At 41.1% G+C, this 26,685-nt stretch overlaps 1 protein-coding gene across 3 annotated transcripts in view; it reads right to left on the bottom strand.

Moving 5' to 3' along the window:
• Positions 1-26,685, bottom strand: part of LOC126100310 (nicastrin) — a 142,979-nt gene that overhangs the window by 33,988 nt on the left and 82,306 nt on the right. For all 3 annotated transcript variants that reach the window (XM_049910919.1, XM_049910921.1, XM_049910920.1), the window contains exons 8-9: positions 16,528-16,708; positions 4,718-4,939 (exon numbers count right to left, since the gene is read on the bottom strand). In XM_049910919.1, the coding sequence (XP_049766876.1) occupies positions 4,718-4,939; positions 16,528-16,708 (403 nt within the window). The remainder of the gene's footprint in view (positions 1-4,717; positions 4,940-16,527; positions 16,709-26,685) is intronic.

The following is a 26,685-nucleotide window of genomic DNA, read 5'->3' as shown; positions in this document are numbered from 1 at the left end:
TTCATGAAATCCTCCCCACTCCACCAAGAGTGTCTTTCCACCGTCCACCTAACCTTCGTAACCTCTTAGTTCATCCCTATGAAATCCTCAAACCACCTTCCCTACCCTCTGGCTCCTACCCCTGTAACCGCCCCCGGTGTAAAACCTGTCCCATGCACCCTCCCACCACCACCTATTCCAGTCCTGTAACCCGGAAGGTGTACACGATCAAAGGCAGAGCCACGTGTGAAAGCACCCACGTGATTTACCAACTGACCTGCCTACACTGTGAAGCGTTCTATGTGGGAATGACCAGCAACAAACTGTCCATTCGCATGAATGGACACAGGCAGACAGTGTTTGTTGGTAATGAGGATCACCCTGTGGCTAAACATGCCTTGGTGCACGGCCAGCACATCTTGGCACAGTGTTACACCGTCCGGGTTATCTGGATACTTCCCACTAACACCAACCTGTCAGAACTCCGGAGATGGGAACTTGCCCTTCAGCATATCCTCTCTTCTCGCTATCCGCCAGGCCTCAATCTCCGCTAATTTCTAATTTCAATCTGCCGCCGCTCATACCTCACCTGTCTTTCAACATCATCTTTGCCTCTGTACTTCCGTCCCGACTGACATCTCTGCCCAAACTCTTTGCCTTTACAAATGTCTGCTTGTGTCTGTGTACATGCGGATGGATATGTGTGTGTGTGTGTGTGCGCGCGAGTGTATACCTGTCCTTTTTTCCCCCTAAGGTAAGTCTTTCCGCTCCCGGGATTGGAATGACTCCTTACCCTCTCCCTTAAAACCCACATCCTTTCGTCTTTCCCTCTCCTTCCCTCTTTCCTGATGAAGCAACCATTGGTTGCGAAAGCTTGAATTTTGTGTGTACGTTTGTGTTCGTTTGTGTGTCTGTCGACCTGCCAGCACTTTCATTTGGTAAGTCACATCATCTTTGTTTTTAGGTATATTTTTCCTTCGTGGAATGTTTCCTTCTATTATAACTATATATATATATATATATATATAATGTGCAAGACGGCTAGGCTTTGAACAGAACAGATGAGCTTTCTGATACTTTTTACTTATATTGATGAACCAAAACATTATGACCACTGCCAACTATGAGGCTGAATGTCTCCTGGTGGTGTTGTGGGCATGTGATGCAGTAAGGAAAGAATGTAAGTGGAAGAAAGATGAATGGGCAGCCGTTATAGCAAAGATACGGACCACAAACCCATAGACACGGGTTCACAGGTAGATGCCGTGTTTCTTGACTTCCGCAAGGCGTTCGACACAGTTCCCCACAGTCGTTTAATGAACAAAGTAAGAGCATATGGACTATCAGACCAATTGTGTGATTGGATTGAAGAGTTCCTAGATAACAGGATGCAGCATGTTATTCTCAATGGAGAGAAGTGTTCCGAAGTAAGAGTGATTTCAGGTGTGCCGCAGGGGAGTGTCATAGGACCGTTGCTATTCACAATATACATAAATGACCTGGTGGATGACATCTGAAGTTCACTGAGGCTTTTTGCAGATGATGCTGTGGTGTATCGAGAGGTTGTAACAATGGAAAATTGTACTGAAATGCAGGAGGATCTGCAGCGAATTGACGCATGGTGCAGGGAATGGCAATTGAATCTCAATGTAGACAAGTGTAATGTGCTGCGAATACACAGAAAGATAGATCCTTTATCATTTAGCTACAAAATAGCAGGTCAGCAACTGGAAGCAGTTAATACCATAAATTATCTGGGAGTACGCATTAGGAGTGATTTAAAATGGAATGATCATATAAAGTTGATTGTCGGTAAAGCAGATGCCAGACTGAGATTCATTGGAAGAATCCTAGGGAAATGCAATCCAAAAACAAAGGAAGTAGGTTACAGTACGCTTGTTCGCCCACTGCTTGAATACTGCTCAGCAGTGTGGGATCCGTACCAGATAGGGTTGATACAAGACATAGAGAAGATCCAACGGAGAGCAGCGCGCTTCGTTACAGGATCATTTAGTAATCGCGAAAGCGTTACGGAGATGATAGATAAACTCCAGTGGAAGACTCTGCAGGAGAGACGCTCAGTAGCTCGGTACGGGCTGTTGTCAAAGTTTCAAGAACATACCTTCACCGAAGAGTCAAGCAGTATGTTGCTCCCTCCTACGTATATCTCGCGAAGAGACCATGAGTATAAAATCAGAGAGATTAGAGCCCACACAGAGGCATACCGACAATCCTTTTTTCCACGAACAATACGAGACTGGAATAGAAGGGAGAACCGATAGAGGTACTGAAGGTACCCTCCGCCACACACCGTCAGGTGGCTTGCGGAGTATGGATGTAGATGTAGATGTAGAAATCCACTGATATGAGTGGTTTTGACAAAGGGCACATTGCTGTGGCACTTCAGATGGAAATATTTCTGAAACAGACAAGCTGGTCAGCTGTTGGTGTAGTACTGTTGTGAGCACTGAAGGATAGCGGAATAATGCGTAGGCCATATGGTACTGGCATCCACATCTCATCACAAAACGTAGAGGTCGGAGGAGCCCCCACTTTGTAATCCAGGACAGGCAGTGATCTGTGGTAGCTCTGCCGACAGAGTACAATGCTGGTGCAGGCACAAGTGTTTTGTTTTGGAGTTCACATTCAAAGGCCACTGTTGAATACGGAGCGCCACACCATGTGACCCCTATGTGTTCTTGTGTTGACCCAACACCAGCGTCAGTTACGATTAAACTACGTGAACATTTATTGCCGACCACCTGCATCCCTTCACGATTGAAGTTTTCTTTGAAGGTGATGACATCTTCTGGCAGGATAACTCTCCATGACCCAAGGCCAGAAACATGCTGCATTTGTTTGAGGAGCATGATAGTGAATGGGCAATGACGTCTTAAGCCAGCAAATGCCCCTGATCCTTGCCTATTGGAACTTACATAGGCCCAACTGCGTGCACAGAAACCACTGTTCAGTAATTTGAAGCAATTTAGTGACCTGTGAGTACACAACTGATGCCACATACTTGTGGAACCTTTTCAAGGACTTACTGAATCCATTCCAAGTAGAATCACTGTTGTACTGTGTTTGAAAAGCGAATCAACGCACAGGTGGTCATAACATTTTGCCTCGTCAGTGTAGCTAGCAGTAACTGTTAGTGAAATATTTCAATTTTTCCTCAAATCAATAATTAAGTTTTCCTTAATTACCTTGATTACTTTCAAGCAAACAATATTTTCTTGCAAAACTAGACTTCACACTGGTCGCTTCAGTACACCATTTGCCCATTTCTCACTCTTTTTGGCTATGAACATATAGACAAAAACTCGTTGTGTAATTTATAGGGAGTCTTGTTTTCACTCTGGTCAAACATTCGACAAAAACATACTGAATTCACAAGTGAAAAGTGTGAGGTCATCAACGAGTGCTAAAAGGAATATGTTATACTTCAGTTGCACAATAAAAATCAATGAAATCTAATTCCTTAATTCAACTACATACCGAGGAATTACAATTAGAAACAATTTAAACTGGAAATAACACACAGAAAATGCTGTGAGGAAAGTGAACCAAAGATTGCATTTTACTTAGAAGACACAAGAGATCTGCTAGAGAGACTGTCTACACTACACTTGCCCGTCCTCTTTTGGAGTACAGCTGTGCGGTGTGGAATCCTTATCAGACTTAATTACTGGAGTAGGCTCAGATAGTTCAAAGAAGGATATACTTTTTGTGTTATCGAGAAACAGGGGAGAGAGTGTCATGGAAATGGTATAGGATTTGGGATGGGCGTCTTTAAAACAAAGCCATTCCTTGTTGTGGTCGGTTCTTCTCATGAAATTTCAACCACCAACTTTTTCTTCTGAATGCAAAAATATTTTGTCAACGCAGACCTGCATATGGAAAAACAATCATCATAATAAAACAAGGGAAATCAGAGCTCACATGGAAAGATATACATGTTCATTTTTTCACCACACTGTTCGAGACTTGAATAACAGAGAATTATTGTGAAGGTGGTTAGATGAAGCCTCTGCCAGGCACTCAAGTGAGATTTACAGAGCAGCCATATAGATGTAGATGTGAAGAAGAGAAATTTGTTAACACTGAATATAAATTTAAGTTTGCTGACCTTTTACAAATAAAAAGCATAAAGACAGAACCGCCATGTGGATTGTCTACATGCAGTAACAGTTTAAAGACAAAGATGAAGACATTGTGAAGTTCCCACTTTGTGGGTATTTAGCATACATTTTCCACATATTGCAAGGCCCTTAAATGCCAGCAATATAAAACTGGCAAACTTTATGTGCTTTCGTTGCTTCCACAGTGTTGGAAAAGATGGGAACATTGGCAGCTAAATTTCTTACTATGCATAATAAAAAACTAACATTACTCTATGGTTACATAACACACTATTCATGGACACATAACAACTCCATCCACACATTATGTGCCTGAAGAATAGGTCTTATGGCTTTGAAATCTGTCGCAATTAGTGGAAAACAATAAATGGTGCTGATTGGACATAAAACACAATAAACAGGGGAATAAACAGAGTTAATTCTCCATAATGAGACCTTAATGTGCTTGAAATTTAAAGCTATAGTTTGGAACAAATGAGATAAAATGGAACCCAATTATTTTTAATATCTTAACGAGTGTCATCTATAACAGTTTGCTCTTCACGTGTTCAACATAGATTAAATTGAGAATACGCTCTAAAGGTTTAAGTACAAACCTGGCTCTGAGGATCAGCGACACACTGCTCCTTGGTTTTGTTCATGACCTGCCCCGTCAGGTATGCCAATGTCTGCCCTGTCAGCTGTGCCATTACACTTGGATAAGCATTGACACCTATGTAAAATGTAGGTGGCTTATCTTCAAATCTGCTCTGGAATGTTGCAGCATTGAAGATTGAGCAGTTCATACTCTCTAGGTAGCAATGGAGCAACTCATCCACCTGAAAAAAATTAGAAAAATAGATTTGTAATGCAAAAAAAAGTGGGAAAGATCAACAAGTAAAAAACATAATTTACGCAATGTTGATTATACTGAGATCTCATTTCACAAAGAGCATGATGCTTAAATGTCTGAATGTGGCTTACCTAAGCAGTAAAGAAGGAAACACTAAGCTACGAAGACTAGAATTTATCTTCTAGAAGATTAACCATTAACTGATTTAGGAAACCTCTAGACAACCAAAATCTGGCTAGTCAGACATGTATTTGAATCAGTTTTCCCAAATCTGGACCTAATCTATTAAAAACTGCATCGCCCTGTTTGCCTTTAATGGTACAAGGAATAAACTATTTCTCACAATAACAAAATTGTAACTATCAACATTTCCTTCTCAGCTACACAAGAAGCAGCACATGCAACCGATGTATAAAACATGACTAAACAATATGGGGGATGTAATTCCATAAAGTTACACACACATCTGTTCATGATGCAACATCTCAAATACACTCCTGGAAATTGAAATAAGAACACCGTGAATTCATTGTCCCAGGAAGGGGAAACTTTATTGACACATTCCTGGGGTCAGATACATCACATGATCACACTGACAGAACCACAGGCACATAGACACAGGCAACAGAGCATGCACAATGTCGGCACTAGTACAGTGTATATCCACCTTTCGCAGCAATGCAGGCTGCTATTCTCCCATGGAGACGATCGTAGAGATGCTGGATGTAGTCCTTTGGAACGGCTTGCCATGCCATTTCCACCTGGCGCCTCAGTTGGACCAGCGTTCGTGCTGGACGTGCAGACCGCGTGAGACGACGCTCCATCCAGTCCCAAACATGCTCAATGGGGGACAGATCCGGAGATCTTGCTGGCCAGGGTAGTTGACTTACACCTTCTAGAGCACGTTGGGTGGCACGGGAGACATGCGGACGTGCATTGTCCTGTTGGAACAGCAAGTTCCCTTGCCGGTCTAGGAATGGTAGAACGATGGGTTTGATGACAGATTGGGTGTACCGTGCACTATTTAGTGTCCCCTCGACGATCACCAGTGGTGTATGGCCAGTGTAGGAGATCGCTCCCCACACCATGATGCCGGGTGTTGGCCCTGTGTGCCTCGGTCGTATGCAGTCCTGATTGTGGCGCTCACCTGCACGGCGCCAAACACGCATACGACCATCATTGGCACCAAGGCAGAAGCGACTCTCATCGCTGAAGACGACACGTCTCCATTCATCCCTCCATTCACGCCTGTCGCGACACCACTGGAAGCGGGCTGCACGATGTTGGGGCGTGAGCGGAAGACGGCCTAACAGTGTGTGGGACCGTAGCCCAGCTTCATGGAGATGGTTGCGAATGGTCCTCGCCGATACCCCAGGAGCAACAGTGTCCCTAATTTGCTGGGAAGTGGCGGTGCGGTCCCCTACGGCACTGCGTAGGATCCTATGGTCTTGGCGTGCATCCGTGCGTCGCTGCGGTCCGGTCCCAGGTCGACGGGCACGTGCACTTTCCGCCGACCACTGGCGACAACATCGATGTACTGTGGAGACCTCACGCCCCATGTGTTGAGCAATTCGGCGGTACGTCCACCCGGCCTCCCGCATGCCCACTATACGCCCCCGCTCAAAGTCCGTCAACTGCACATACGGTTCACGTCCACGCTGTCGTGGCATGCTACCAGTGTTAAAGACTGCAATGGAGCTCCGTATGCCACGGCAAACTGGCTGACACTGACGGCAGCGGTGCACAAATGCTGCGCAGCTAGCGCCATTCGACGGCCAACACCGCGGTTCCTGGTGTGTCCGCTGTGCCGTGCGTGTGATCATTGCTTGTACAGCCCTCTCGCAGTGTCCGGAGCAAGTATGGTGGGTCTGACACACCGGTGTCAATGTGTTCTTTTTTCCATTTCCAGGAGTGTATATGCTAGTGGAGGAAAATGAAGATTTATTTACATGTATTGTATGAGAGTTGTTCTAAGAGTTCCCAGCCTAGCACAGACATGAAAAGAATGTTTTCAGTACACTATGACCTCTAGAAAGTAAAACTTTTAAGTGATTTACTGTGAAGTTTGTGAAATGTAAATTTAGTTTTGCAAATTTGGAGGGTGTTTTAAGGTTTTATTAAACCTTTCCCAATAATCTCCAATTAAGTATGCTCTTGTTTTCTACCTGTTAAGCCCAGCTTTAGAGCAGATTTTACAGCAGATTTATATCAGGAAATACTTAGAAGGAGAGACAGCATTGGTCATATTTTTTTTGTTTTATTAACCGCAAAATCGATTTTCGGTCACTTAGTGACCATCCTCAGTGCTGTAATATACAATTTAAATTGGTAGGCACTGGTGTCAACAAGCTTAGAGCGATCACATAAACTGATGTGATCGCTCTAAGCTTGTTGACACCAGTGCCTACCAATTTAAATTGTATATTACAGCACTGAGGATGGTCACGAAGTGATCGAAAATCAATTTTGCGGTTAATAAAACAAAAAAATACGACCAATGCTGTCTCTCCTTCTAAGTATATCCATTATCTGGTTGTGGTGCACAGGACACTCCATGGAGTCGCCAATCAATTATATCAGGAAATTCATCTCTAATTTTTTTTTTTATACAAGTTTGATCTCCTTTCTTATGAAGTGGGTAGATTAATGCATGCTTACATTCTTTTGGGGTTTTCTCACTAAGACAGACGTCCTGAAATATCTCTTGATGAATCTGAGTAAGATTGCTGCCACTTTTTTCAACTTTTCAGCAATTATTTAGTCTCTCCCTGTGCATTATTATTTTCCACATTGCAAATTATTTGTTTGATTTCTTTCAGTGTCAGGGCTGCAGAGTCTGTATTTGAGTGGGTGAACAACGTGAATTGATTTCTGGAACTTCTACAATTTAGTAAGTTTGAAAATAGCCTGCAAAAGGCTCTTAGTTTTCTTTGTTGTATGTTTCCAGTGTTCTGAAAATAAGCATATAAGCCTGAGGCATAAACTGAGAATTGACAACTGTGGAGTTTTTCAAATTTCTGGTAGTAGTTTCTAGTATGCTGCTATTTACATTCTTCCACATAATTGATTTTTGACATTTGTTTTTTAATTTTGAGGAACTTATCATTTTCTGATTTGTAAGAATGTCACAGTCACCACATTTTGAGGCTACAATCTACTGCTTTAACTCAGGTGTCATTCCAATACCTATCTTTTCCTTTCTTGGCAGTGTGCAAGTATTTCAATATGCATAGCATTTTCAGTTTTTGAAATGGTTCCACTTACATGAAGTGTTTTCATGGAAAATGTAGAGTTTGGTTTTAGAACTTCATGATCAGACTTTGGCGTTCTAGCTGTTTTCAGTTTGGATTTGTTGGACTGAAACTTTGCTTCACAAGGCTGGATGCGGATGTGGAGAGGCATGTGGTCAGCATACTGCTCTCCCAAATGTTCTCAGCTTTCACGACTGGGGCCACTACTTCTCCATTGAGTAGCTCTTCAACTCATCTCACAAGGGCTGAGTGCAGGCCACTCGCCAACAGCGCTCGACAGACCCGGACAGGCAGCCATCCACAAGCTAGCCAAGTCTGACAGCACTTAACTTCAGCGATTTGACAGGAAACTGTGTTACTGTTGAAGCGAGTGTTGTGGGTACGTATGTATGTGTAGATGATTGTGTGTACATACGTATGTGTGTGTGTGCGTGTGTGCGCGCACGCACGCACGCACGCACGCGCACACACACACACACACACACATTATTCATCAAATTTGTGCAGGCTGCAGGACATCATGAATGCAAAACATTTGATTAATGCAGATACCTTGTTTGCTGATATGATTGAAAGGACTGAAATTATTTCACAGAAAAATGTGAAACTGAGCACTCAACGGGTAATCTTTGCCTACGTCACAGATGCTGTGCCACACTGCAGATTATAGTGCTAGAATTTGAACTCTGAGTTTTTCTGGTACATCCATTAGCTGTTTTAATTTGCAAACTTTTGGCAATGTTCTGATATTTAAAATTCCAACGATATGTTTGCCTTTTGACTGAAGAGATACAGACACACACACACACACACACACACACACACACACACACACACACACACACACATATATTCATTCCCACATGATGATCTCAGTTCCCCAGAATCTGACGACTGAAGTATCTTAATCATTTCAATATACATTGAGATTAGTACGAACTATTTTTAGACAAAATGCATATTAATACATCCTACAATGTGAATAGTAAATGAAACAGCGAAGGCAGCAGAGGATCAAGTAGGTAAAAACGAGGGCTAGTGGAAATCCTTGGGTAAAAGAAGAGATACTGAATTTTATTGATGAACAGAGAAAATATAAAAATGCAGTAAATGAAGCAGCGGAAAGGAATACAAACATCTCAAAAATGAGATCGACAAGAAATGCAAAACAGCTAAGCAGGCATGACTAGAGGACAAATGGAAGGATTTAGAAGTGTATATCACTAGGGATAAGACAGATACTGCCTGCAGGAGAATTAAAGAGAAGTTTCGTGAAAAGAGAACCACTTGTATGAATATCAAGAACTCTGATGGAAAACCAGTCCTAAGCAAAGAAGAAAAAGCAGAAAGGTGGAAGGAGTACATAGAGGGTCTATAGAAATGCAATGTACTTGGGGGTAATATTATAGAAATGGAAGAGGACATAGATGAAGATAAAATGGGAAATATGATACTACATGAAGTATTTGACAGAGCACTGAAACATCCAAGTTGAAACAAGGCCCCAGGGATAGACAACATTCTGTTAGAACTACTTATAGCCTTGGGAGAGCCAGGCATGACAAAACTCTTCCATCTGGTAAGCAAGACGTATGAGACAGGCTAAATACCCTCAGACTTCAAAAAGAATATAATAATTCCAATCCCAAAGAAAGCAGATCTTGACAGGTGTGAAAATTGCCAAAATATCAGTTTAATATGTCACACTTGCAAAATACTAACATGAATTCTTTGCACATGAATGGAAAAATAGTACAAGCCAACTTTGGGGAAGATCAGTTTGGATTCTGTAGAAATGTTGGAAAACACGAGGCAACACTGACCCTATGGCTTATCTTAGAAGATAGGTTAAGGAAAGACAAACCTATGTTTCTAGCATTTGTAGACTTACAGAAAGCCTTTGACAATGTTGACTGGAATACTCTCTCTCATATTCTGAAGGGGGCAGAGGTAAAATACAGGGATCGAAAGGCTATTTACAATTTGTACAGAAACCAGAGGGTCTAAACCAGAGGCTCAGACGACTCTGCGACTATAATGGTTGCAAATTCATCGACCTCCGTTATTGGGTGGAGAACTGTAGGGCCCCCCTAGACAGGTCAGGCGTGCACCACACACCGGAAGCAGCTACTAGGGTAGCAGAGTATGTGTGGCGTGCACACGGGGGTTTTTTAGGTTAGAGGGACCCCCCCTTGGGCGAAACGATAAAATACCTGACGGCTTACCAGAGAGGACATTATCATCGTTGATAAAGAATGTCCGTCCTCAGAGACCAAAAACAGGAAAAGTTAACGTAATATTGGTAAACTGCAGGAGTATCCAGGGCAAGGTTCCTGAATTAGTATCTCTTATCGAAGGAAATAGTGCGCATATAGTATTAGGAACGGAAAGTTGGTTAAAACCGGAAGTGAACAGTAACGAAATCCTAGACACAGAATGGAATATATACCGCAAGGATAGGATAAACGCCAATGGTGGAGGAGTATTTATAGCAGTAAAGAATTCAATAATATCCAGTGAAGTTATTAGCGAATGCGAATGTGAAATAATCTGGGTTAAGCTAAGTATCAAAGGTGGGTCAGATATGATAGTCGGATGCTTCTATAGACCACCAGCATCAGCAACCGTAGTAGTTGAGCGCCTCAGAGAGAACCTGCAGAACGTCGTGAAGAAGTTTCGTGATCATACTATTGTAATAGGGGGAGACTTCAATCTACCAGGTATAGAATGGGACAGTCACACAATCAGAACTGGAGCCAGGGACAGAGACTCTTGTGACATTATCCTGACTGCCTTGTCCGAGAATTACTTCGAGCAGATAGTTAGAGAACCAACTCGTGAAGCTAACGTTTTAGACCTCATAGCAACAAATAGACCGGAACTTTTCGACTCCGTGAATGTAGAAGAGGGTATCAGTGATCAGAAGTCAGTGGTTGCATCAATGACTACAAGTGTAATAAGAAATGCCAAGAAAGGAAGGAAAATATATTTGCTTAACAAGAGTGATAGGGCACAAATCGCAGAATATCTGAGTGACCACCATCAAACATTCATTTCTGAGGAAGAGGATGTGGAACAAAAATGGAAAAAATTCAGAAACATCGTCCAGTACGCCTTAGATAAGTTCGTACCGACTAAGGTCCAAAGCGAGGGGAAAGATCCACCGTGGTATAACAATCATGTACGAAAGGTACTACGGAAACAAAGAAAGCTTCATCATAGGTTTAAGAGTAGTCGAATCATAGCTGATAAGGAAAAGCTGAACGAAGCGAAAAAGAGCGTAAAGAGAGCAATGAGAGAAGCATTCAACGAATTCGAACATAAAACATTAGCAAACAATCTAAACAAGAACCCTAAAAAGTTTTGGTCATATGTAAAATCGGTAAGCGGATCTAAATCCCCTATTCAGTCACTCGTTGACCACGATGGCACCGAAACAGAGGACGACCGAAGAAAGGCAGAAATACTGAATTCAGTGTTCCGAAACTGTTTCACTGCGGAAAATCGTAACACGGTCCCTGACTTCAGCCGTCGCACGGACGCCAAAATGGAAAATATTGAAATAAACGATATCGGAATTGAAAAACAACTGCTATCACTTAGTAGCGAAAAAGCATCCGGACCAGACGAGATACCCTTAAGATTCTACAGTGATTATGCTAAAGAACTTGCCCCCTTTCTATCAGCAATTTATCGTAGATCGCTGGAAGAACGTAAAGTACCTAGCGACTGGAAGAAAGCGCAGGTCGTTCCCATTTTCAAGAAGGGTCATAAATCAGATGCGAATAATTATAGGCCTATTTCGCTTACGTCAATCTGTTGTAGAATAATGGAACATGTTTTGTGTTCTCGTATTATGACGTTCTTAGATAATACAAATCTCCTTCATCATAACCAACATGGATTCCGCAAACAGAGATCATGTGAAACTCAGCTCGCCCTATTTGCCCAAGAAATTCACAGTGCCGTAGACACTGGCGAGCAGATTGATGCCGTATTCCTGGACTTCAGGAAGGCATTTGATACGGTTCCGCACTTACGTTTAGTGAAAAAAATACGAGCTTACGGAATATCGGACCAGGTTTGTGATTGGATTCAGGATTTCCTAGAAGAAAGAACACAACATGTCATTCTTAACGGTTCAAAATCTGCAGATGTAGAGGTAATTTCGGGAGTACCGCAAGGAAGCGTGATAGGACCTTTATTGTTTACAATATACATAAATGACTTAGTTGACAACATCGGTAGCTCCGTGAGGCTATTTGCAGATGACACGGTTGTCTACAAGAAAGTAGCAACATCAGAAGACTCGTACGTACTCCAGGAAGACCTGCAGAGGATTAATGCATGGTGCGACAGCTGGCAGCTTTCCCTAAACGTAGATAAATGTAATATAATGCGCATACATAGGGGCAGAAATCCATTCCAGTACGATTATGCCATAGGTGGTAAATCATTGGAAGCGGTAACGACCGTAAAATACTTAGGAGTTACTATCCGGAGCGATCTGAAGTGGAATGATCACATAAAACAAATAGCGGGAAAAGCAGGCGCCAGGTTGAGATTCATAGGAAGAATTCTAAGAAAATGTGACTCATCGACGAAAGAAGTAGCTTACAAAACGCTTGTTCGTCCGATTCTTGAGTATTGCTCATCAGTATGGGACCCTTACCAGGTTGGATTAATAGAAGAGATAGACATGATCCAGCGAAAAGCAGCGCGATTCGTCATGGGGACATTTAGTCAGCGCGAGAGCGTTACGGAGATGCTGAACAAGCTCCAGTGGCGGACACTTCAAGAAAGGCGTTACGCAATACGGAGAGGTTTATTATCGAAATTACGAGAGAGCACATTCCGGGAAGAGATGGGCAACATATTACTACCGCCCACATATATCTCGCGTAATGATCACAACGAAAAGATCCGAGAAATTAGAGCAAATACGGAGACTTACAAGCAGTCGTTCTTCCCACGCACAATTCGTGAATGGAACAGGGAAGGGGGGATCAGATAGTGGTACAATAAGTACCCTCCGCCACACACCGTAAGGTGGCTCGCGGAGTATAGATGTAGATGTAGATGTAGATGTAGATGACAGTTTATAAGAGTCTAGGGGCACAAAAGGGAAGCAGTGGTCAAGACGGGAGTGAGACATAGTTGCAGCCTATCCCTGACATTATTCAAACTGTATATTGAGCAAGCAGTACAGGAAACAGAAGAAAAATTTAGAGTAGTAATTAAAATTCATGGAGAAGAGACAAAAAGTTCGAAGTTTGTTGACAACATTATAATTCTATCAGAGACAGCAAAGGATATGGAAGAGTACTTGAATGCAATGGGCAGTGCCTGGAAAGGAGAAGTAGAGAGGATATAAAATGTAGACAGACTATGGCAAGGAAATCATTTCTGAAGAAGAGAAATTTGTTAACATTGAGTATAGAAGCAGAAACATACTTCAGAGGACAAAAGAGTAGGGAAATGTTTCTGAAGGTGAAGTACCTCTGCAAAGGTCACCAGACCAAGCAGAATCTTGTCAAAGATTCCTGTGATAAGATCCTGATGAACGATAGGGATATAGCTGAGAGATGCAAAGAGTACTTTCTACAGCTGCTAAATTGTGATGAACCTGAACTGCAGTTTGATTTCCAGTACCCAATTACAGCCGATGCAGACTACGCCCCACCTACCCCGGATGAGATAGAAACGAGACACCTTAAACAGAATAAGAGTCCAGGTGAAGATGGAATACAGGCTGAAATGATCCTGGTAGGAGGAAAGAAACTTGCAGAAAAAATACACCCACTGATACAGGCAATATGGACCAAAGAAGAACTACCAGGAGAATGGAAAACAGCTCTGATTTGTCCAATACATAAAAAGGGCGACAAACTGAAATGTGACAACTATCGAGGAATCGTCCTGCTTAACGTCTGCTATAAGATCCTGTCCAATTGCCTCATACATAGAATTCAGCCAGTGACAGAATCGGTGATTGGGGAGTACAAGGGAGGTTTCCAGTCAGGACAGTCAACAGTAGATCATATCTTCAGTCTCTGGCAGCTCACTGAGAAACTGGGTGAATATGGTAAAGATTTGCATATTTTATTCGTTGATTTTAAGAAGGCCTATGATTGCATACATCGCAAGAGCCTGCTCAACTGTTTAAGGGAGTTTGGCATAGCAGAGAAACTCATCAATCTGATAAAGATCTGTCTGAACAAAACACGTGCAAAGGTGAAGATGGGAAATCGCGTAACTGAGGAGTTTGAAATTGTGACAGGACTCAGGCAAGGAGATGGGTTGTCCCCTATCATGTTCAACTTTGCCCTCGAGAAGATCGTACGCGAGACCTTCCAAGAGAACGAAGGGATTGAAATTGAAGGAAAGAGACTGGCATACTTAGCCTATGCAGACGACATCTGTTTACTCTCTAGGTCGGAAGAGGAGTTGGAGCAAATGACCAAAGCACTAAAGGAGGCTGCCAGCAAATTTGGGCTAAACATAAATGAAGCCAAGACAGAGTACCTCATTATGATGCATGGTCATTGTCAGACTGCCGATCATCTACAATCACTGCAGGTTGGGGACCATTCCTACAAGAGAGTGCAAGAATTCAAATACCTAGGGGTACTTTTAAATGAGAACTCATCACGTGAAGCAGAGATCAATGCCAGAATACAAGCAGGAAACCGATCTTACCACAGCCTAACACAACTGCTTTGGTCATTTGGACCAGATAGTTAAAGATTCGACTGTACAAAACCCTGATCCAGCCTGTTGTTCTATATGGCTGTGAGACATGGAGCATCTGGAAACAGGACTTCCATAAGCTCCTTGTTTTTGAGAGAAAAGTGCTTCGGAAGAATCTTCGGTCAGGTTCTGGAAGCAGATACAAGGGAATGGAAGCTCATATACAACAAAGAGCTTGAACTATACCAGCAGCCCAACATAGCAGGAACTGTCAAAGCCAAACAAATGCAGTGGGCCGGCCATGTGGCCCGAATGGAGGATCACAGCCTCGAAAGCTCCTGGATTTCACACCTACAGGAAAGAGACCGCCAGGGAGACCCAAGAAGCGTTGGAGGGATGGACTCCATGAAGATTTAAACCAAGTGTCAATAGATGTGAACGGATGGTGGATAGCAGCAATGGACAGAATACAGTGGGGGAGGAAACTCGTAGATGCAAGCGGTCCACTGGGCCATGATCACATAATAGTAGTAGTAGTAGTAGTAGTATAGAAGTGTCAGGAAGTCCATCCTGAAAGTACTTACATGGAGTGTAGCCATGTATGGAAGTGAAACATAGACGATAATAGTTTACACAAGAAGAGAATAGATGCTTTAGAAATTTGGTGCTACAGAAGAATGCTGAAGATTAGATGCGTAATCACATAACTAATGAGGTGGTACTGAATAGAATTGGGAAGAAGAGGAATTTGTGGCACAACTTGACTAGCAGAAGGGATCGTTTGGTTTGGCACACTCTGAGGCATCAAGGGATCACCAATTTAGTACTGGAGGAAAGCGCAGAGGGAAAAAATCATAGAGGGACACCAAGAGATGAACACACTAAGCAGATTCAGAGGGATGTAGGTTGCCGTAGGTACTCAGAGATGAAGACACTTGCACAGGATAGAGTAGCACGGAGAGCTGGATCAAACCAGGCTCTGGACAACAACATCAACAACTGTAGCTAGATATAGAGCACCATAGCACTCTACCTGTAAGACAAACAGAATGTGCACTGTTGCTCTTTATCTCTCTCTTTCTGTGGTGTGAACAACACTGTGGTGGCACAACTGATAAGATTTAAGTTGCTTTTGTTAGGTAATATACTCAACATTGCCGTCATCATGATCATCATCATCATCATAATTAGCAACAACATAATTAGAACAGTCACACATTATGATTGCTATTATGTAGAGAAGAATGCAGATAATTAAAAATTACTTTTAGATAATTAAAAATACCATTTAGAAATAAAAAACATTGTTACAGCCACTTATGAAAAATATAAGCAATTTTGTGTGATGAAACAGTGTGCAAAAGGTAGAGAACTAGACTTACAGAAGAAAAAAAAAATATTACTTGTACAGTTTTACAAAATAGTGTACTAGATAGCAGAGACATTTTTATAAGCAAATTAGAATTACTGCTGCTTCATTGCATAACTGTGTGTGTGTGTGTGTGTGTGTGTGTGTGTAAAAAAAATCCAGACAGTCAACAATGATAATGCATTTAACATTATGTAGTAAATGCTATTCATACAAAAACTGTGCCTGTATACAACTACAAAAATGCAAAATAACCAATCTCACCAGAGTTGCATCAACAGATGCATTAGTGTTTTTTGTTTTCGTTGCCATGTAGAACAATGACTGTGCCAAAACTGTAGAGAAGTTAGCTATAAATGATGCAAGTGAATCCTCAGGTGGAACAGAGCCATTGTAATATGTGTAGTTGAGTGTCGATGCATCATCAAATATACTGTTATAGTACCTGGAAACAGAAGATGTAATGATAATTGTAAAACCTAATCTCCTGATCACAGAAATCAGCATTTAAATTTTTTCAGTATACACCAAACAATATATAGTTTAATAATACTAACAGTCAAAAGCTACTGAAGAGTACTAGGTGGAGAACAAACAGTGGACACTGTGAGAGTAGTCCCGCCAGACAGCTGAGCCACTGAGTGTTTGAAAGGCATACAATGGAGAATTAAATCATAATTAGTCTTCCAGATAACGTAAAAAAAAAAAAAAAAAAAACACACACACACATTTCACTTCTACAGCTACTCACCCCCAAGTTTGTAGCAAGGGAAGCAATGACGAGATGGACTCAACTCATTAGGGAAAGCTGCTCACATGTTGGAACTTCACAAACTTAGAGAAACGTTACCAATTAATATGGTTGACAGTGAATGTGCAACTGACATCTTAAGAAGAGTTTACAGGCAAAAATTCGAAAATTTTCACATTTTACAAAACATGCCCTAGAATATTATGTACTCTTTCCTGCAGAAAATTGTGTATAAATTATCTGTGAGTGACGTTTAGAAGTATTTTATTTTTAATTTTGAAGTCTTACATGTGTATCTGCGAGATCACCAGATTTCGGATGTGCGTCTGTTTATATGTGAATATCTCAAAACCTACATTTTATAGTAGGCTGTGATTTAAATCTCTGACAGAAAACACATGGCACTCGACGTTAGTCACACTGTATTTCGCAGTTGCTTGGCATTTGTTTGTTTGTTTTGAGTGAAACAGTGACTTTCAGTGTAATCTGGTGCAGTTTGACGTAATATAAACATGCCTAGAAGTGCTAGCCTATTCAAGAAACGTATGTTTGGTGTAAACCAATACACTGGAAGTATAAAATTGTGTTGTTCAAGAGTTGGAACCCACAAGGAGTGTAAAATCAAATAACCTTGATGTGCCACCAAAGAACAAGTGAGATGTGACCTCACCCAATGCAAGTAAAGCTAAATTACATAAACAGTTCGAGGAACTAGGATTACTGCAGGATAATTTAGAAAATAGTACTTCTGGTCTGGGATATGCTTTGTGTGATGTGAACATTTTAATTCAGGTGTTGTGTGATACATTGTGCAGTAATATTTGTGGCGGAAAAGTAATTATTGAAGAAGATTTTTCTGCAAGAATAGTACTCACTACGACAATAGTAATTATTTGCACTGGCTGTGACAACAAAAAGTAATTTGTAACGTCAAATGAATGCAAGAATAATCTTTTTGAGGTAAATTTAAGACTTTTCTATGCCATGAGAGCTATCAAAAAAGGTCTTAGTGCAGCTCAATGTTTCTGTTCGGTTATGAATCTACCATCACCACCTACAAAAATTCAGAGGTATACTGAAGTTATAGGAGACGCTGTTGACTCTGTTGCTTCCCTGTCAATGAAGGCTGCAACAAATGAAGCTGTTGAAGTGAATGAAGGTAACATTGATATACCAGTTGCGTTTGATGGGACATGGCAAAAGTGGGGTAACATGTTGAACTACTCAGTTGTCACAATCACAAGTGTAGACACAGGCAAAGTAATTGATTTTGAGGCACTTAAAAAAATACTGCCACAGCTCCTGTGACAAAAATGGAAAAAATGAACATTAAAACTGCCAGAAAAATTATGAAGGAACTAGTGGAGGAACGGAAGCTGATGCCGTAATGAAAATGTTTAGGAGATCACTGCAGGAAAGGGGTGTATGATACACCCTAAGGCAATAAGGGTGTTGTTGAAGCAAATCCATATAAAAATATTGTCATGAATATAATAGAGGGAAACATTCCAGGTGGGAAAAATATATTTAAAAAGAAAGATGATGAGACTTACCAAACAAAAGCGCTGGCAGGTCGATAGACACACAAACAAACACAAACATACGCACAAAATTCTAGCTTTCGCAACCAACGGTTGCCTCGTCAGGAAAGAGGGAACGAGAAGGAAAGACAAAAGGATATGGGTTTTAAGGGAGAGGGTAAGGAGTCATTCCAATCCCGGGAGCGGAAAGACTTACCTTAGGGGGAAAAAAGGACAGGAATACACTCGCGCGCGCGCGCACACACACACACACACACACACACACACACACATCCATCCGCATATACACAGACAAAAGCAGACATTTGTAAAGGCAAAGAGTTTGGGCAGAGATGTCAGTCGGGACGGAAGTACAGAGGCAAAGATGATGTTGAAAGACAGGTGAGGTATGAGCGGCGGCAGATTGAAATTAGAAATTAGCGGAGATTGAGGCCTGGCGGATAGCGAGAAGAGAGGATATGTTGAAGGGCAAGTTCCCATCTCCGGGGTTCTGACAGGTTGGTGTTAGTGGGAAGTATCCAGATAACCCGGACGGTGTAACACTGTGCCAAGATGTGCTGGCCGTGCACCAAGGCATGTTTAGCCACAGGGTGATCCTCATTACCAACAAACACTGTCTGCCTGTGTCCATTCATGCGAATGGACAGTTTGTTGCTGGTCAAACCCACCAACAAGCAACAGTACCTTCATTATGACAGCTGCCACCCATTCCACATCAAACGGTCCCTTCCCTACAGCCTAGGTCTTCGTGGCAAACGAATCTGCTCCAGTCCGGAATCCTTGAACCATTACACCAACAACCTGAAAACAGCTTTTGCATCCCGTAACTACCCTCCCGACCTGGTACAGAAGCAAATAACCAGAGCCACTTCCTCATCTCCTCAAACCCGGAACCTTCCACAGAAGAACCCCAAAAGTGCCCCACTTGTGACAGGTTACTTTCCGGGACTGGATCAGATTCTGAATGTGGCTCTCCAGCAGGGATACGACTTCCTCAAATCCTGCCCTGAAATGTGATCCATCCTTCATGAAATCCTCCCCACTCCACCAAGAGTGTCTTTCCGCAGTCCACCTAACCTTCGTAACCTCTTAGTTCATCCCTATGAAATCCCCAAACCACCTTCCCTACCCTCTGGCTCCTACCCTTGTAACCGGCCCCGGTGTAAAACCTGTCCCATGCACCCTCCCACCACCACCTATTCCAGTCCTGTAACCCGGAAGGTGTACACGATCAAAGGCAGAGCCACGTGTGAAAGCACCCACGTGATTTACCAACTGACCTGCCTACACTGTGAAGCGTTCTATGTGGGAATGACCAGCAACAAACTGTCCATTTGCATGAATGGACACAGGCAGACAGTGTTTGTTGGTAATGAGGATCACCCTGTGGCTAAACATGCCTTGGTGCACGGCCAGCACATCTTGGCACAGTGTTACACCGTCCGGGTTATCTGGATACTTCCCACTAACACCAACCTGTCAGAACTCCGGAGATGGGAACTTGCCCTTCAGCATATCCTCTCTTCTCGCTATCCGCCAGGCCTCAATCTCCGCTAATTTCTAATTTCAATCTGCCGCCGCTCATACCTCACCTGTCTTTCAACATCATCTTTGCCTCTGTACTTCCGTCCCGACTGACATCTCTGCCCAAACTCTTTGCCTTTACAAATGTCTGCTTGTGTCTGTGTACATGCGGATGGATATGTGTGTGTGTGTGCGCGCGAGTGTATACCTGTCCTTTTTTCCCCCTAAGGTAAGTCTTTCCGCTCCCGGGATTGGAATGACTCCTTACCCTCTCCCTTAAAACCCATATCCTTTTGTCTTTCCTTCTCCTTCCCTCTTTCCTGACGAGGCAACCGCTGGTTGCGAAAGCTAGAATTTTGTGTGTATGTTTGTGTGTCTATCAACCTGCCAGCGCTTTTGTTTGGTAAGTCTCATCATCTTTCTTTTTAAATATAAAAATATTGTCATAAAGAAATTGGAATGTGCTGTGCATGTGCAAAAGAGGATGAGCACACATCTCAGAAAATTAAAACAATCTTTTCGCACCACCACACTGTCTGATGGCAAGCCACTTCGAGGTTGTCCGACTGATAAAACAATAGATCAGCTCCAGAAGTATTATGGAATGGCCATCAGGAATAATGGAAATGATTTAGAAAAAAATGAGAAAAGCAATCTGGGCCACACACTTCCACAAACTTTCAACCGACAGAAAACCGACATGTGCACTCTGACCACCTGGACCTGAATCGTGGTGTAAATTCTGGAAGGCTGAAGTTCAAGAGTGTCTTTTGAACACATGAACTCTATTCCTGAAGCTGTCATGGAAGCAATAAAACCAATTTATAGGGACCTAGCTCACCCAGATCTCCTCCGAAAGTGTTTACATGGGCCAACACAGAATCCTAATGAATCATTCAATAACATTATCTGGGCATGAGTGCCTAAAAATGTTTTTGTAGGGCTCGATACACTAAAATGGTAAGTTAGCAATGCTGTATTAACATTTAATGATGGAAATATGGGAAGAATAAGAGTTCTACAACATCGTAACATCATTCCAGGCTACCATACTGTAAAGGGCTTGAAGTTATTGGAGAAGATGAGACTCGCCAAGGCACAGTGTGCAGCTCAGTTCACCACCAAAGAAGCAAAATCAATCAGAAGAAAGAAGCTTTTGGAGAAGGAAGTTGGCAAAGACGGTGATGCCGACTATGCTGGTGGGTGTTTTTGAGACTTAATTTATAATTACAAGTCAATTTTTATCATTTTATACTTTAAATGAGATTTTCTCAAAATGACTTTTTTGTGCTTAATGTTCCTTTATATCAAAATCTACTTGTGATAGCTATATGAAACTTTGGCACCTATTTCATTACAATATATTGTACCTACTGAAGCACAACCATATAAATAACTTGAATAGAAGGCCATCTAGGGCATTATGTGTACAATTATTCCTGATAAAAAATAGCATAATTGAAAATACATATATATCTCTCCTTCTTTTGTACCTCATCTCTTAATTCTGGTTTAGTAGACATAAATAACATGGATAAGTCAGTTGTAAAAATTGCACAGTCTTATCTTCATTGGTTCCAGAGATAAAGGTACATGAAGTATACTAATTTAACATTGCCCATATAGGCCCTGCAAACTCCCCTTAACAACATGAGGCTGGCAGCTTTATAGCTTCATGTTCAAATTTTTCCACTGACAACCAAACCTCCCAATGTGCAACACTCAGATCTGTACCAAACATTGATTGTTGAAACAGTATCAACCAAACTCCAATTTAGTTTGTACTATGTGCTGTCATCCGAGCATAACTGTGATTAATATGTATAGCTTCCATGGGGAAGTTGGTAGAGCATTAGATTGTCGTACCAAGGGTCCTGGGTTCATATCCCAATGATGACAGTATTTTTACTGTATTACGCATGAAAGTGTTATATGGGACTAATCATACTTCCACATGTTCTTTTCTTTTGTTTGTTTATTTCACTGTTCCGATTGTTTATGTTTACTCTGGAAACTACAAATGAACTAGCTGCTTCATCACGAGTGGTGTCTGTTCTGTTGCACATATCCAACAGAACACCACACCTATATATAGAAATGTACTCTATAGGTTTTCTACTTTCAACTAACGAAGCAAATTCATATTGCCAAAGGAACATTACTATGAACTCTGAAAAGTGCTTCTACATGTTAGGAAAATGTTCTCCCATAGAAAAGTTTCATGTAAACAGTTAAAATAAATTGTCAGTAGTGGGGATTGAACACAGGACCTTCAGCACGGCGCTGTCATGCTATACAGACTCATTCATGTGAGATTTGCAAACATGCCACTCACAGATACACCTTTTCTGTGTTCTGTCGTTCTGGTGTCACTTTTAATTACCATTTATGCATGTTTTACTGGATGCCGGCACACAGCACAAACTAAATCAGTGTTTTAGCTGATAATCTACATACAACGTTTGGCAATGATCTGAGTGTCTGACAAGGCCGCCCTGCCGAACAGATATATTGTATGGAAGTAGACCTGGCTGGCGTTATTGACCTACTTTTCAGGGCAACCTATGTGTCAGAGGCACATAATAGTTTGCAATCCACTGCCATGTTGGCTGCCTTGCACAACAGGCATCTTGGAGTATTGTTGGCCTGCTTCATTGAGCTGCTTGCATGAAACCTACACATCAGGGACAAAAAATAGTTTTCAAGCCCCTGATGTGTGTTCCCTTTGCTTCTGCCATTATCAGTTATTTTGTTGCAGAAATAGCAAAACTTGTCCACCACTTTAATTGTCTAATTTACTATTCCTAATCCCACAGCATAAGCTATCTTAATCTGACTACATTTGATTATCATTGTTTCACATTGGTGTGTGTCTGACCTCCTTTCAAGTTGCTATCTATTAATTTTTTTACCATCTCTATCCAAATCGGAATGTCAATAACACTGAATTTCAGTCCAAATCTTTTCTCTGATATCTTTGTTTTCCTGTCTCACATAGTGAAATGCTTTCTCAATGTGTAGATTGAATAACGTGATTGATAGGCTACAACCCTTTCACATTCCTTTTCAATTACTACCTTCCAATCACATCCTTCAGCTCTCAGTACAGCTTCTGTGCAAGTTGTGGATAAGGTACTGCTCCCTGTGTTTTACCCCTAACTACTTCACAGTTTCAGTGAATGTTGTTAAACATTATTTTCTAAATCTGCAAATTGTATAAATGAAGACTTGCCTTTTTAAAATTATCTTCTAAGATCAGCTGTGGAGTCAATATTTCTGCATGTGTTACTACATTTCTCCAGAACAAAACCTAATCTTCCCTAGGTTTCCTTCTGCTAATTTTCGTTAATCTGTAGCAACCATGACTTACTTATCTTAAGGTTCAGTAATACCCACATTTGCCAGTACATGACATCTTTGATATAGCAATTTTTACATTCTTCTTGAAGCCCAATGGTATTTCACCTGTTCAATATATCTTGCTTAAAAGATGCAACAATTTTTTCACGGGTGGCTCTCACAAGGACATTCATAATTCTTGAGTAATATCACCTACACCAGGTAGAATACACTAAGACTCTTGTGCATCACACACAATGGGACAGCAAAGATCAGATTAGATTAATTACAAATGTCACAAATACATTTGAGCAGTCCTTTCATCCAGCAATTCATGAACAGGAAGAAACACTAATACAAGGTACGATGGGACGTACCATCTGGCATGCACTTCACAGAGTATGGATGTAGATGTCAATCTAGAACATATAAAATGCCACACATGAAAGAGGCAAACAGCACTTAAAAAGTCTAATAAATGAGAGTAACAAAAAGAGGAAAATGGCAAAGGAGAAATGTAAAGCTACAGACTAACTATGGTAAATATTGATGCCACATATACTAAAACTCGAAATCTTTGGAGAAAAAAGGCACAACTGTATGAACATCAAGACCTCAGATAGCCTACACAAAGAAAGAAATGCTGAAAACTGTAAGGAACATGTAGGAGACTGCATACAGGAAATAAACCTAAAGACAATATTCAGAAAGTGAAGAGAGTGGAGGAGGAGGTGCAGTGGGAAATATGATACAGTGTGAAGATTACAGAACAATGTAACTCCAAACAACACATGGAGTATAGGACATTCCCTCAGATTTACTGATGTCTTAGGATGACAAAGTGTTCCATCTGGTACATAGAATGTAAGAAATGAACGAAATATCAGAATTCAACATGAACATATTAATTACGGTATTAAAGAACGCAGATGCTGACAGTGTCTAAAGCCATTTGTGTAATAATTCATGGTTGTGAAATACTAACACAAATTATTTACAAGAAGGAAATGAGGACAAGTTTTGAAAAAGGGATTAAAGCTCAAAGAAATAATAGAAACTTTACGGTTCGTGATGCTATCAGACACAGTAAATGACTTGGAAGATCAGCTGCACTGAAAGGATACTGTCTTCAAAAGAGATAATAAAGTGAACATCAATGAAATTAAAACAAGAGTAATGGAATACCAGCATAACATTTACGGACATCAAACAAATGACTGGTGTGGGAAAAATGCAAGCTTGTTAATAGAATTTGTAAAATGGCAGAAATTCCAAATGTTTTGAAAAGAATATAATTATTGACTTTATGAAGAAAGCAAGGGCAGGATAGATGTGAAACTGCCACACAGACAGTCTAGCACCACACGTATAAAAAAATGCTCAAAACAGAACATTATCAGATAAAGGAAAGGGAGAAAAGAGAAACAATTTCAGTACTGCAGCTAAAACCAGAGGACAAATTTATGAAAAAGGACACACACATTGCACAGGTATATTTAAAGAAGCCATTTTATAATGTGAAAGGTAATAAAAATGTTACACGAAGCAGACAGGGTTAATTAGCACTGACAGCCTGGTATGACAGACTAAAATTGGAAAAGGCTTAAAGCCCAGTTGGTTACTATTACCAATGAAATTTCATTTCTATACTGAACAGGCAATGAAGGAATTAAAATACCAAGGGTGGAGCCCCATAGCAGACACTGTAGACTGAAGTCCACATGAAGGCACAGCTGTATGGCAAGGTCAGAAAGTACATACATACCTACATCTACATACATACTCCACAAGCCACTGTACAGTGTATGGTGGAGTGTATCACGTATCACTACTAATCATTTCCTTTTCTACTTCACTTGCAAATGGAGTGAAGGAAAAATGGTTGTCAATATGCCTCCATAAAAGCCCAAATTTCTCTTATCTTGTTTTGTGGTTCTTACGTGAAACATACGTTGAGGCAATAAATAAGTCTGCGGTCAGCTGCAAATGCCTAGTCACTAAATTTTCTCAATAGTGCACACAGTGGCACATAGCAAGAATGTCCCATTATCCCCTGGTACACTTGCACCATAATAGTCCTCTCCTGTAGGCTGCAGATAAGGGAAAGACAAAAGAAATGATATTCACCATTTATACATTTATACCTCACTCAACTGGCACTTCACTAAGGCTGTTCCTCCAGTGGAGATTATACCCAATAAACAAAAGACAGTTACATAATTTAAACAGTGTTTCTTGCACACACAAGTGCAGAGATGCCCACTATGCAAGACATTTTAGCTATGCAACATGAAGCCTAGATATATTTATGATAGGATTGAAGCCAACTTAAGGTTTTACTTAACACTAGCTGTAACCAGTGGTTGCACTTGCATATCTGTAGTTTTGTTATGATGAGTGATGGTGAGAAAGTAAGCTACAGTTGTTGCTGTTGTTGTTGTTGTTGTTGTTGTTGTTGTCTTCTGTCAAGACTGGCTTGATGCAGCTCTCCATGCTACTCTATCCTATGTAAGCCTCTTCATCCTTCTGAATGCGCTTACCATATTTCGTCTCTTGGTCCCCCTCTACAATTTTTTCCTTCCACACTTCTCTCCAACACTAAAATTGGTGATCCCTTGATGTCTCAGACCATGTTGTATCAACCAGTCTGTTGTTCTAGTCATGTTGTGCCACCATTTTTTTTCTCTCTAATTCTATTTAGCCATCTAATCTTCAGCATTCTTCTGTAGCAGCACATTTCAGAAGCTTCTATTCTCTTCTCGTCTAAACCATTTATCGTCCACATTTCACTTCTATATGTGGCTACATTCTATCTAAATACTTTCAGAAAAGACTTCTTAATTCTTACCAAATCTATATTCAATGTTCACAAATTTCTTTTCTTTTTTCAGAAACGCTTTTCTTGCCATTGCCAGTCTACATTTTATATCCTCTCTACTTAAGCTATCATCAATTATTTTGCTGCCCAAATAACAAAATTTATCTATTACTTTAAATGTCTCATTTCTTATTTTAATTCCCTCAGCATCACCTAATTTAATTCCACTACATTCCATTATGCTTGTTTTCTTTTTGTTGATGTTCATCTGATATTCTCCTTTCAAGACACTGTCCAGTCCAGTCCACTGTTCTGTCAAGTCATTTGCTGCCTCTGACAGAACTACAACGTCATCGGCAAACCTCAAAGATTTTATTCCTTCTCCATTCTACTCCAAATTTTTCTTTTGTTTCCTTTACTGCTTGCTCAATATATAGAGTGAATAATGT

Source organism: Schistocerca cancellata, chromosome 9 (assembly GCF_023864275.1).
Source record: "Schistocerca cancellata isolate TAMUIC-IGC-003103 chromosome 9, iqSchCanc2.1, whole genome shotgun sequence".
Lineage (NCBI taxonomy): Eukaryota > Metazoa > Arthropoda > Insecta > Orthoptera > Acrididae > Schistocerca > Schistocerca cancellata.
Note: the sequence above shows the minus strand (reverse complement) of the source record. Positions and strands in the feature narration are given on the sequence as shown.